Source organism: Vombatus ursinus, unplaced genomic scaffold (assembly GCF_900497805.2).
Source record: "Vombatus ursinus unplaced genomic scaffold, bare-nosed wombat genome assembly UNPS02010284.1, whole genome shotgun sequence".
Taxonomy (NCBI): Eukaryota; Metazoa; Chordata; class Mammalia; order Diprotodontia; family Vombatidae; genus Vombatus; species Vombatus ursinus.
The window spans coordinates 4,419,550-4,432,334 of NW_020950062.1; the positions used below are offsets into that span (position 1 = coordinate 4,419,550).

General features: G+C 38.2%; 1 protein-coding gene across 1 annotated transcript in view; it reads right to left on the reverse strand.

The window, feature by feature from the left end:
- Window positions 1-8,908: 8,908 nt before the first annotated feature.
- The window catches only part of DEPTOR (DEP domain containing MTOR interacting protein), a 195,019-nt gene continuing 191,142 nt past the window's right edge, over window positions 8,909-12,785 (reverse strand). The window contains exon 9 of the mRNA XM_027854027.1: window positions 8,909-9,283. Coding sequence (XP_027709828.1) covers window positions 9,155-9,283 — 129 coding nt within the window. The 3' untranslated portion in view covers window positions 8,909-9,154. The remainder of the gene's footprint in view (window positions 9,284-12,785) is intronic.

The window sequence follows — 12,785 nt, forward strand, 5'->3', positions numbered from 1 at the left end:
ATGTGAGCTAGATGGTTCAGGGGTGCAGCTTAATGGCTCAGTGGATAGAGCACTGACCCTGGAGGCAGGAAGACCTGAGTTCAATCTGACCTCAGACGTTTACCAGCTGTGTGAGGGGAAAGTCACTTGACCTTCGTTTGCCTTAATCCACTAGAGAAGGAAATAGTAAACCATTCCAGTCTCTTTGCCAAAGAAACCTCATGGACAGTGTTGGTGTGCTATGGTCCACAGGGTCCTGAAAAGTTGGACACAACTGAATCACTGAACAACTAGTTGAATGACCAGATTCAAAGTGTATTCATTTACAGATTTGTCTCAGTTTAGGAAGAGGTTTCTAGTGTCCCATTACATTAGTTTTTGTGTTTTTTCATCCATGACTTGGATGAAGGCATAAATGGCATACTTATTAGGTATTGTAGATGGTACAAAGCCAGAAGGGATAGCCAACATGCTGGACAAAAGAGTCAGATCAAAAAAGATCTCAATTGCCTAGGACCATGAGTTGAACATAAGAAAGTTTAATAGGAATGAAAGTAAAGTCTTTTACTTTGCTTCAAGGAATCAACTTTTTAAGAGTAGGATGGGAGCAGGTTGGCGAGATGATGCTTCTTATAAAATGATCTGTTCTGATCAGACTTTCATTGTTCTCGTTATGGTCAGCTCTGAGTGGCACATTTTAGGAACAATACAGAGAAGCTGAACTATTTCCAGAAGAGAATGATCAGGATGGTGGTCGGGAAAGGGGATTAAAGAACATACCATAAGTGTGCTGAAGAACTAGGGATGTTTATTCTGGAGAAGAGAAGGCCTTAAGATAGAGGAGGCTGGCCATGACAAATATCTGTAAGTATTTGAAGGGCAACCATATGGAAGGGGGATTAGATTTGCTCTGCTTGGGCCCAGAAGGCAGAACTAAGAGTAATAACTGGCATTTGCAGAGACAGATTTTGGCTCGATGTAAGGAAAATTTCCCTAAGTCTTAAAGTAGAGACAGTATGGTATAATGGTTAGGGTGCTGAACTTGGACTCAGAAGCCCCCTCACCCCTTCTTGTCCCATGCAATTCTTGCCCGTATCTTTCGTAATTCTTCCACAGAGGATCTGCTCAACATAGTGGATTTCTTTGGAAATTCAGGAAGCCCTAGATTCAAATACCACCTCCTCTACTCTAGATATGTGGCCCTTGACACATCACTTACTCTCTGAGCCTGAAGTTCCTCCTCTGTAAAATGAGGGCATTGGATCTGATGACCTCTATGGTCTAACTCTTTTGGCTCTACATCTGTGATGTGATGATACTAAGGCTGGATGACTACTCATTGAGGCCATGGTAAAGAAATTCTCGTTCAGGTTGAATTAGACAACTTACAGGGTCCCTTCCAACTCAGAAAGCCTGTAATTGATTAGCTACCTTCCGCTCCTAGCCTGGTCAATGTCAAGGAGCTAGTCCACAGCTAAAGGTACAGTACTAATGCATTATCTATCTATATACTTATTTGTTAATTCCCTCACTCATCCATTTATTTATCATTTTATTTATTCATCCATTTACTTGTTTTTTTTTTTAATTTTTTGGTTATATTTTTGTGGCAAGATTTTCTTCCAAATTTTAGGTGTTAAAATGCTTTATTAATAATTGGATTATATATTTTCTGCATACTTGACTTTTAGTTAATACATTCTCTTTTTAAAAGTCCTGCTCTGGCATTTCACTGTGGCATAAAGGTTATCCTGGGTTTCTGAAGGCTCTTGCTGGAACACAAAGTCTTCTAGGCCCTATTAAGTTGGAAAGACTTCCAGGATGAGCCTCATAATAAACTATCTGTCTGCCATCAAGGACCAGCCCAACTGAACAGCTACATTCTCAGACTCATCACCACCTCTGGCCTTACTAAGATGAAAACAATGGTTGCATTATTTGTAACATGGAGTTGTTGTGAAGATAAATGAGATAATATGGGAAGGTATGCAAACCAAAAGGACTATATAAATGTCTGCTATTCTTATTGCTTGTATTACTCGCCCAAGAGCCACATCACAAGTTGGTGAGACAACCAGGACTAGAATCCTAATCTTTTGGCTCCCACCCCACTCCCAACATTCTTTTCCCTCTATTGCACTTACCTGTTGTGAGAGTTCTGATAAGTCACTTAGGCTATCTGACCCCCACCCCCATATTTCCTCTTCTTTTAAACAATATCTACCTTCTCCATCTCATGGAGTTACTTTGAATATAAAATGAGGTAATGTATTTGAAAATGCTTTGAAAGTATTTTGTTTTTTGGATAATGTTAACATTATCCAAAGAATGTATGTTTAGTTAATGAAACTCCAAGACAGGATGATTACATCCGACTTTTGAAATAGATGTGCAGATTTAGAGAATCCACCCCAAATGTTCATATGTACTACTTGTGCCTGACCTGTGGTAGAACATTCCAAGCTCACATTGGTCTGATCAGCCACAGTCAGACACACTGTAACTTAACTTTAACATAGTGATGTCATTTTGGTCCTCTTTGAGAACAAAGGACAACAATCAACCAACCATGAAACAACAGAACTAATGTTCTGCCTTATAAAGATATGCTGAATGATTATGGATATTAAGAGAATCAAAAAAAGGCTTTCATCATGTTGAGTAGTTCTTCTATAGAAGAATTATGAAAGATATGGGCAAGAATTACACAGGACAAGAAAGGGTGGGTGGGTGGCTTGCAATTGGCACTGGTGAAGAAGGTGTTCCCATGAATCCAATGAAATATTATATACCATATATGGAATGAATAATCCATGACATTAAGCAATACTTAATACTGGATCAAACTCAGAAGCATTTTTAATGCATATTTTTCCAGCAAAATAATTTTACAAAACATACCTCATTATGCAATTTTACAAACTGGACTTTTGGCTACATTTTGGTTGGAGTCTATGTTAATTGATGTTTTAGAGTACTTTGAGTTTTATCCAATAAGATTAGTAGAAAGTCAATTTTACACTGTTTTTTGAGATAACAAAATAGCTAATATATTCTAAAATACTGCAAAAGTTGAAACAAAAAATAACCGGCTTTGAAAATTAATTTTTTGTTGCTCTGCATGTATTTTATTTTTCAAACCATAATTTTAAGTATTATTCAGCAAGTTAAAAAAAAACAAAAAACAGGACCCAAATAAGACTTAGTTGAATTTTGAAATGAATGTTTTCTACTTTAAGTACATATGCTAATGCATTTAACAATACACATCCATATTAATACCTGATAATCATTGTCATTTTGGTGCTCTGTGGTTTTGCCTTTCAAGATGTCTAAATGAAGAAAAACATTTGGTTTCCCAAAGTCTGCTTTACAGCAGTTGCACCTTGAATGATAGCACCAGGATGACATTCTGATCAGTTTAGTTAAATAAGGAAGTTCTGGGGCTACAAAAATCACCATTGACTTGGGGTTATCAATGCTTCAACATTGAACGTTTTGAGTTCACAGTATCAGCTAAAAATAGGTATTGGCAGAAGGCTCTTTCCACATAGCAAGTTTGAAAGGGAAAATTAGACAGGTAAGAGACCAGTTTGAACAACAAAAAAATAGATTTGGTTATCAATTTCCTATTGCGCCAACTTTGCCATATTGAGGAACTTGGTATCAAAGGACCTGGATGTGGGTCCCAGATCTTGTCTTCTGCAGGACCTCGGACAAATTACCACTCTACTCAAGCCCTCAGTTCTCTGATCTGTAAAATGACAAAGATGGCCTAAATCATCTCAAAGGTACATTCTAGGATTAATACTCTATGATTTTGAGATTCCATTTCTAAATTAACTCTTTCCACATGTTGCCCTCCAGTTCTTGATTCCTTCCCCCTGTAAATTTACAGACCTGTTTTTCAGGGATTAACACAAAAATGTCAAGCAGTAGGATCTTCACAAGTCATTTACTTTGCTGCTTATCATTGTCTGTAACAGAACTGAGTTCATAAACAAAGAGCTGCATTGACAGCAGACATGTTGCTAATGTAGATTTTAAAAATCATGTTACTTCTAACATCTATTTTCAAAGAGATAAATATCGGTTAAGGAAGCAGAAAAAGCAACTGCAAGAATTCACAAAGAGTGCCATGTAGACATGGGACATTTTTGTAAAAGTATCACAGAATCATGAGAGGCAGCATAGAATAATTGAGAGAGAGCTGGCCTTGGCATTAGGAAGACCTGGGTTGAATTCTCACCTCTAATCTCTAACACATATTCACTGTATAACCCTGAGCAAATCACTTAATCTCTCCATGGCCCAGGCAACTCTTTAAGACCTTGAGTAGAAAAGAAGATGCTGATATGCACTAGGGGAGGGAATTCTTCACCTGGAGCTCCATACTGGAAATTATAGATCTAGTAAAAATTATATTATATATTTTATATATACATAAATATGTACATATGCATATGTGCATATGTATGTAATAGAATATTATAGCAGGAAAGGACTTCAGAGATCAAATAATCCCTTGATTTTAGAGTTATGGACACTGAGATCCAGAAAGGTCAAGTAATTTTCTTAATGTCACACAGCTAGCTAACAGCACAGAAAAGACTCTACTCCATTACTCTGCAGTAGGTACAAGATTTAGAAAAGGAATTTCAAGTCTAAGATTTGGTGAAATATCAAAGGGCACACAAAAATTGCTAATTTTTCACATGATATAAAATAACAGGAGGTCTGTGCAATTGATGATCCTGCTTTATTGATAATAAATGGCATGATATGCCTTTTTACTTATCACTTATATAATATTATTAATTTCATAATAATAATATTATTTGTATTCATTCACTTACATAAAGAAGTGCCAACTATATTTTCTACTCTTCGCTGCAGATATAAGGTAATTTACTATGGCTGAAGCACCATGTAGTAGAATGAGTACTGGACTGGTATATAGGAGACCTGGATTTTCAACCTGGTTCCTCCATTCCACACTAGCTGTGTGACCTTAAGCAAGTTACATGACCTTCTGGTCCTCAGTTTCCTGCTTTGTAAAGAGAGGCGGTTGGACTAGGCGATTTCTAAAGTTCCTTCCAATACTTTCCCAAAGTAATGCTCTATGAATATATGATTTACGGGCTTTAATTAGGCTTAAAGCTTCATTCATAATTAAAAATTACAGTCTCAGTCAGGGACTAATTGGCTAATTATAGTCATTAGCCTGGAAATTAAATCTGAATGATTGTTTATGTATAAAACCTTTCCAAAATCAGATTCACTCTTTCCCTCGCCTTGAATTTGACAGTGGGGGTGTAGTGAAAAGATTCCAACTTGGAGTCAGCAGAGAAATGGGTTTGAATCCCGCCTCTGACACTAGCAGTGTGACCAAAGACAAGCTCTTGAACTTCTCTAGTCAAATGGAGATCATAATAACTGCACTGCCTAAAAGGCAGCATTGTCTCAGAAGTTCAAATGAGATATTTATAAATCGCTTTGCATACCTTAAAGCACAATGCTACTGTTATTGCCATAACAATAAGGAGTGAAAGGGGAACTCCTCCAGACACTAATGAATGTACAATGACCTTGGATCCTTGTGCCTGGTCCACTTCCTGGCAAAAAGTTGCACTTGCTGACTTGAATGGAAAGGAGATAAAGTACACCCCAGCTACACCCAAGAAAAGGGCAGAACAGAGCTGTTCTTTACAAGGCAATCATCACATAATCTCTTTTTCTAGTCCAACTTTCTGACTTTAATTATCAACTTGTTCAATTAATGAAGCAAACCAAGTCTTTCTGAATTGGTGTACTGACCTTTGTAATGGAAGGTCAACATGGAGTCCTGGCTAAAATATGCTCAAGGAAAATTTCATTGAGCTGCCCCAAATTCTCAGAAATATCGTTTCCTACTGAAATTCACTTGCCTGGCTTGTTAGCAAAACACTTCATTCCCTAATGGGAGGTGATTGTTTTGCACAAGTACCACCAAAAGAAAAGACTGTATTTATAACTGAAGGTTACCAAGCCTGGTTTTTAGCACCTATGCTACAAATGGGATAAGTTTAGTTAAACACCCATAAATCAAGTACATACGTAAAATCTATACCTGAACCCCTTTGTGGCAATGTTTCTCTAACTATGGCACTGAATCCATTAACAGCTCTGACTTCCAAAGGCAGATTATGGAGGCCACCATCCAATGCCATGATATAGCAAAGGGAGCGCTGGATTGGCATGCAGAAGACCTGAATTCATATCTTTGCCATGAATCCTGGCTAGGCTAAGCCACTTTTCCACTCTGTGCCTCAACTTCCTAACTTAGAAAATGAAGTGGTTGGACCTAGACCAAAGCTACCTTGCATTTGCTTTTATAAATATCTGTGTGTGTATGTGTGTATGTGTGTGTGTGTGTGTATCTGGATATATTGTCCCCCCATTACAATGTAAGCTCCTTAAGGACAGAGTTTGTTTCACTTTTGTCTTATATTCTCCGCACTCAGAGTAGTTTTGGGCACATAGAATGTGCTTGAGAAGTGCTTGTTGATTGAGTGATTGGTTGAGTAATTGCTGAAGGATCTCCACTGTCCATTCTAGCTCTAAATCTATGATCCTGTAAGTTCCATCAATAAACAGGAGCTGGAACACACCCACTATAGCAAATTAGAATTCAGTTCTTTGCTAAAAGTCTTTTTTTCTTTTGGTGTCAGTCTTCATTTGAGCAAAGCAAATTAAAACATCTGGAATTCAAGGCAGTATCACAGTGAAGGCAATGAGAGCAGAAGATGTCCTAAGACTGTAGAGATTAGGGCATTATGGCATGAAAAGAAGATGGAGACTTGGGTGGTTGGACTAGGTGATTTCTAGAGTTCCATGACTGGGATTCTTCCTTATGTCGAAAAGCCCTAAAGATCTGATAACAGAAAAGATTTGCTTATCTTTTAAAGATCTTTTTTTTTTTAGATTTAAAGGGTTATTTTCTCTTTAAAGCATGGTAGGAGCCTAGCTTCAGAGCCAAGAATGCCTGGGTTAAAAAAACCCTGTCTCTTACACATGTTGGCTCTGTGACCTTGGGTAAGTCACTTAACTTTTTTACGATCCAGACAACTCTTTAAGACGTAAGTTGCAGAGAAGGTGCTAACTATGAATGGTTCAGAAGGCTTCCTACACCAGTCATATCATAGGGGCGGGGAGCCTGCCTCCTGGAAGACACATGTAGCCTTCTAGGTCCTTGGATGCGGCCTTTTGACTGAGTCCAAGTTTTACAAAACAAATCCTTTTTATTAAGGGGATTTGTTCTGGGAAGTTTGGATTCAGTCAAAGGGCCACACTCAAGAACCTAGAGGACCACATGTGGCCTCAAGGCTGTAGGTTCCCCACCCCTGGCTCTAGATACTATTTTTTCCCTAATGGAGTTCAATTTAAAGGATGCTAAGAAAAAAATCCTTTAAAAATGCTATCTGGGGGTCCAAAGAATCATATTAGTGTTAAAGATTCTATTCCTGTTCAACATTTTTGAAGGTCAGGTAAGTATTAGATTACAAAGCACTGTATTCACTTATATTCTACCTGTGAGGAAAGACAGCCACAGTGTATTATTATCCCAAAATGCGAGCGTCAGCTATCCTAAGGCCTTCTGCAATGGGGTGAATGGATGCACACCCAATACTATGTGCATCAATCCAGTTGCATTAAGAATTCTTTTACATAGAATTAAGTCGTGTCTAGCAACTCCTGGATACCCTAAACACAGGCCATTAATAATTTCCTTTGGGATTCATCTCCTTCCTGGAGACCCCAAGTAAACTCTTTCTCATGCCAAAAAAAGAAAACACATCATTCACACACAAGCTCAAAAGATACAACCACAAGCTCTGATTTCAGTGGAAGACAATCCTAAAAAAACAAGCACAGAGACATAGGACATGTTACACAAGAAAGTCAATGCTAGAGGGGAAAACATGCCCTGAAATAGGAAGGTGACAGACAGTTTCTGTTTTTCTCACATTGTAGGTCAAACTGCAGTTCATTGTTGTTGTTTCTCCCCACTGTAAAAAGGTATTCTAATCAAGTGCAACAAACACCGTCAGAATATCAGCTATCTATCTACCAAGTATGTACATGCAGTCATTTTCAGTCGTGTCTGTCTCTTTGTGATCCCATCTGGGGTTTTCTCAGCAAAGATACTGGAGAGGTTTGCCATTTTCTTCTTCAGCTCATTTTACAGATGAGGAAACTGAGGCAAAAAGGGTTAAATGACTTGCCTAGGGTCACACAGCTAGTAAGTGTCTGAGGCTGGATTTGAACTCATGTGTCCCTGACTCTAGGCTATTCACTGGGCCTCCTAGCTCCCCTAGGTATGTACATACATACACACATATATACATACATAAATGACTGTCTATATACATTCAGTGGATTTAGGATTAGGCCAGAAAGTGACTGGAGTTTCTGTAGCCTATAATCACTTAGCCCCTGAAGGGCAATGTACCTTCTGAGAGTTGTAGAATATTTTAAGAAATGCTTTTAAAAAATTACAAAAGTTTCTATTCCATACTATGTTGGGAAGCATATTGTAAATAAAAAAGCTGACTGCCAGTGGCAGAGAGATCAAGTGGGATTCTGGTGGGTTTCAGACATGTCAGTACTTTCAATCTATTTCTTTAAAAAGTTGGCACATAGTTTATCAAGGGCCCTGCAGGTGTCACTTTGATATGAGGTTCATTGAATTTTTATCAATGCTACTACACTCATTCATGCTGATTTCACTAGGATTTTGAAATGAGAACCTAAATAAGTACATTCTATCATTCATGGGAATTTTTGGCATCTTGAAGTTTGGAGAGAGAAGAACTTCACTTTCTTTCTAGAAAAGAAAAGATGTAAAAGTAAAAGAACACCACTATAATAAACACTGAAACGACATGGAGTAGGTGGCACTGTATAATGGTAAGTTCAGTTTTCTAAATGAGAAGAAGGATGGATTTCTTAAAGGGCACTTGCACATTTAAATCACATATGAAAGTAAACTAAAGGGGGTAAGGGACACAAATGGTCACTGCCATCCATTTAGGTGGGGAAGGCAGCTTTCCCCTTGCATTGTTTTGTATTACTCTTTGCAGGTAGTTATGATCATATTTGTCTGATACAGTGGTGAAAGGGGGAAATCGCCTCCTTAGTACTCCAGCTCTTCCATGACTTCCATCACGATAGTCCGAGGGCCAGTCAGAATCAGATTGCTCACGGTCCGGTAGTCAACATGCAGGACGTTGAGACCATTCACAGAAACAACGAACTGACAGACCTGGGAAGACAAAGATAAAAAGTCCTTTTTTGAGATCAAGGCTCTTCACAAAAATTTATGGAGCTTTAAAAAGAAAAAAAATACATTTTATTTATATATATATATATATATACATACATGTATGTATATATGTATATGTGTGTGTGTGTGTGTGTGTGTATAAAACTCTTAAGAGACCTTAGGATAAGACATGCAGAGCTGGAAGAAGCTTAAGAAGCGACCCAGTACAACTCCTTCTTTTGACAGGTATGGAAACTGAGGTCTAGGGGGGTTAAGGGATTTGTCCAAGGTCATTAAGATAGTAAGCATCAAAGGCAGGATTTAGACCCAGCTCTTCTGGCCCCAAGGCCAGTGCTCTTTCCATTGGACCACTCTCATTTTCAAATTGTATGAAGTCATGGTATAGTGGATATAACACTAGACAGTATGGCAGTATGACTCAACCCTGTCATAGACAAGTATGATCATGGAAAAATCATTTAACCTCTTTTAGCCTCAGTTTCCACATCTATGAAATGGGAATAATTATAGCACCTACTTCACAGAGTTGTTGTAAGGTTTCAGTGAGGCAGTGTACATAAAGTAATCTGGAAATCTTAGTGTTTATATTGTCACTTACTTTATTATTATTAATTGATGACGACTCTTGTTTAATAATTAGTTAAAAAAACAAAACCATCCATCACTTTTTGAGGAGTCCAATGGACAGGAATGGGTATCTAAGGTTTTCTGACTTCTCACATGCACCTACACACAAATGGCTCAAGTTAATAAAAGTTATTCTTGCCTTCTCAATGGGTAGAGGAGAGAGCAGAGGGAAGGAAGGAGAAGATTTGGAACGGAAAACAAAATTTTTTTTAAAAAAAATTTTAAGTTAATAAAGGTTAGCTTCTCTAACTTTTATTAGCTTTATTAACAGCAGTTCATGTGAAATGACTAGAGTTTTTAGCTGACTTGTAAACTCTGTGAGTCAAGTAAAAGGGTACTTCAAATTTGTCAGCATTAATGAAGTCTGTTATTCATTACAAGGACTTTTGCAGTGATACTGTACCCTGCATTACCCAGACCACATCTGGAACCCCACTAAAAGCACTGGGCACCACATTCTGAGAGGGATAATCAACAGAGTGATGTATGCGCATCCAGAGGAGAATGTCTAAGATAGTAAAGAGACTTCTTGGTTTGTCCTTCTTTCTGGAAGAGGACCATGACATCAGGAAGATGGTACCATGACTTGCAAGGGAATTAGATTTAAGTGAGAGAAGGCTGTGCAAAGTCACTAGCTTCACTTTCTCCTTTGGAGTAATCTGAATCCAGTGGTGAGACACAGATCAGGACAACTGGAGATGGCCCAGAATATCGTCGGGAACCTTGGTCTTTTTCAGTAAAGGGACTTAAAACTAAGACAAATGAGGCATAGGTGAAGAGACTAAGAATATTTAGCCTTAGAGAAGAGAAGATTTAAGAAGGACATGACTGCTGTCTTAAAATATTTGATGGGTTGATAGGGAAGAGATCTTGGATACTTTGTGTGGTTTTCAAGAACAGAACTGAGGTTAAATTGAAGCAGATTTCAGTTGCACATAGAAGAGACTTAACAATTAGAGCCGCCTGAAAATGAAAACAGAGTGCTTGGTAAGGTACTGAGTGCCCTGTTACTGGACATGAGTCAACAGAGGCTGGATGACTACTTTTCAGTTAAAGAAGATTCCCGAGAGGGAGGAATACAGATGACTTATAACGTCTCTTCTACCTCTGAAATTGGTGACCACTTCAATCAAAGAATTAATCAATAAGTGCTTATTAAATCCCTAATAAGAATCATAGCTAGCATTTATAAAGCAATTTAGGGTTTGCAAAATTCTTTACATATACTAACTCATTTGATCCTCACAACAACTTTGGGAGGTGGATGTTATTATTATCTCCATTTTACAGATGAAGTGGTTGAGGGCAGAAGTTAAGTGACTGGTCTAGGATGCCATAGCTAGTAAGTATCTCAGGCAGGATTTGAACTCAGGTTTTTTTGACTTCAAGTACTGTACTCCATCTACTGTTCTACCTGTCCAGTACTATGTACCAAATACAAAAATTTTAAAAATCTCCATTCACAAGGAACTTGCATAACAGAGGATATATATATGTATATTATATACATGTGTATATATATATACATAATATATATACACAGACATAAAAAAGGGATGCAAAATAAATATGTAGAAATCAAAATCAGGAAAAGTCTTTTGTAGGCTGCAACATTTGAGCAGATCTTTGAGGGAAACTAGGGGTTCTAAGAGGGGAAAACAAGTAGGGGCTAGGTGGTGTAGTGGATAGAGCATCTGGCCTGGAGTCAAGAGGACTTGAGTTCAAATCCAGCCTCAGACACTTACTGGCTGTGTGACCCTGGACAAGTCACTTTACCTCTGTTTGTCTCAGTTTCCTCATCTGTCAAATGGGGATAATAATAGCACCTACTTCCTAGAGTTGTTGTGAGGATCAAATGAGATAATAATATCTGGCACAGAGTAAGTGTATGTAAATGTTAGCTGTCATTATTAATTGTTTGAGGAACACATTGTAGGATTAACAGAAAACCTATTAAAGAGCGAAAGAATGAAAGATGGAGTATCATGTATGCTGAGAACATGAAGAACAATGTATAATAATTCTGAAAAGGTACATTGATGCCAAATCACAAACAATATAAAGAAGAGTTTAAATTTGATTCCAAAGGCAATAGGGAGCCACTGACATTTACTAAACTCCTGTGACCGTTGTTCAGTCCTTTCTGATGCTTCATGACCCCATCTGGGGTTTTCTTGGCAAAGGTACTGAAGTGGTTTGCCATTTCCTTCTCCTGCTCATTTGACAGATAAGGAAACTGAGGCAAACAAGGTGAAGTGACTTGCCCAGGGTCACACAGCTAGTAAGCGTCTGAACTTAGAAAGATGACTCTTTCTGACTCTTGGCCCAGTCCTCTATCCATTGCGCCACCTCGCTGACCCAAGTTCCTATGACTATTTGTACTTAATACATTGCTATTAAAAGCTGAGGAAGTTTAAACAAGGAATGTCACTAGAAAATGGCCATTAAGATTAGGTATTTCACAGCTAAAGCACTAGGATCAACTACCAAAAAAAAAGTATCTCTGCTGTCATCAGTGACAGTATTTCGCTTTCTAGGTGTCCAGTGCCAATGGTGATCTGGCCCTTTTCTTTTCACCGAAAATTCACACATTAGTTCCTGTTTGGGTAGAAAGTTTGCAGAGATCCTTTCAAATTCTCAAACGTGACACTTGTCAGTGGCCTGAGGTCTTGCTGGTGTGCAGACAGTATTTCACCACAGTGCTAGATGACCTTGCCTGCAAGTGATTTCTACCATCATTATACCACAAAGGCAACAAGACAAATAGGCAGTCTAATTGCCAGCAACTGGGATGCCCACTTAGCAAGACACACACACACACACACACACACACACACACACACACACACACACA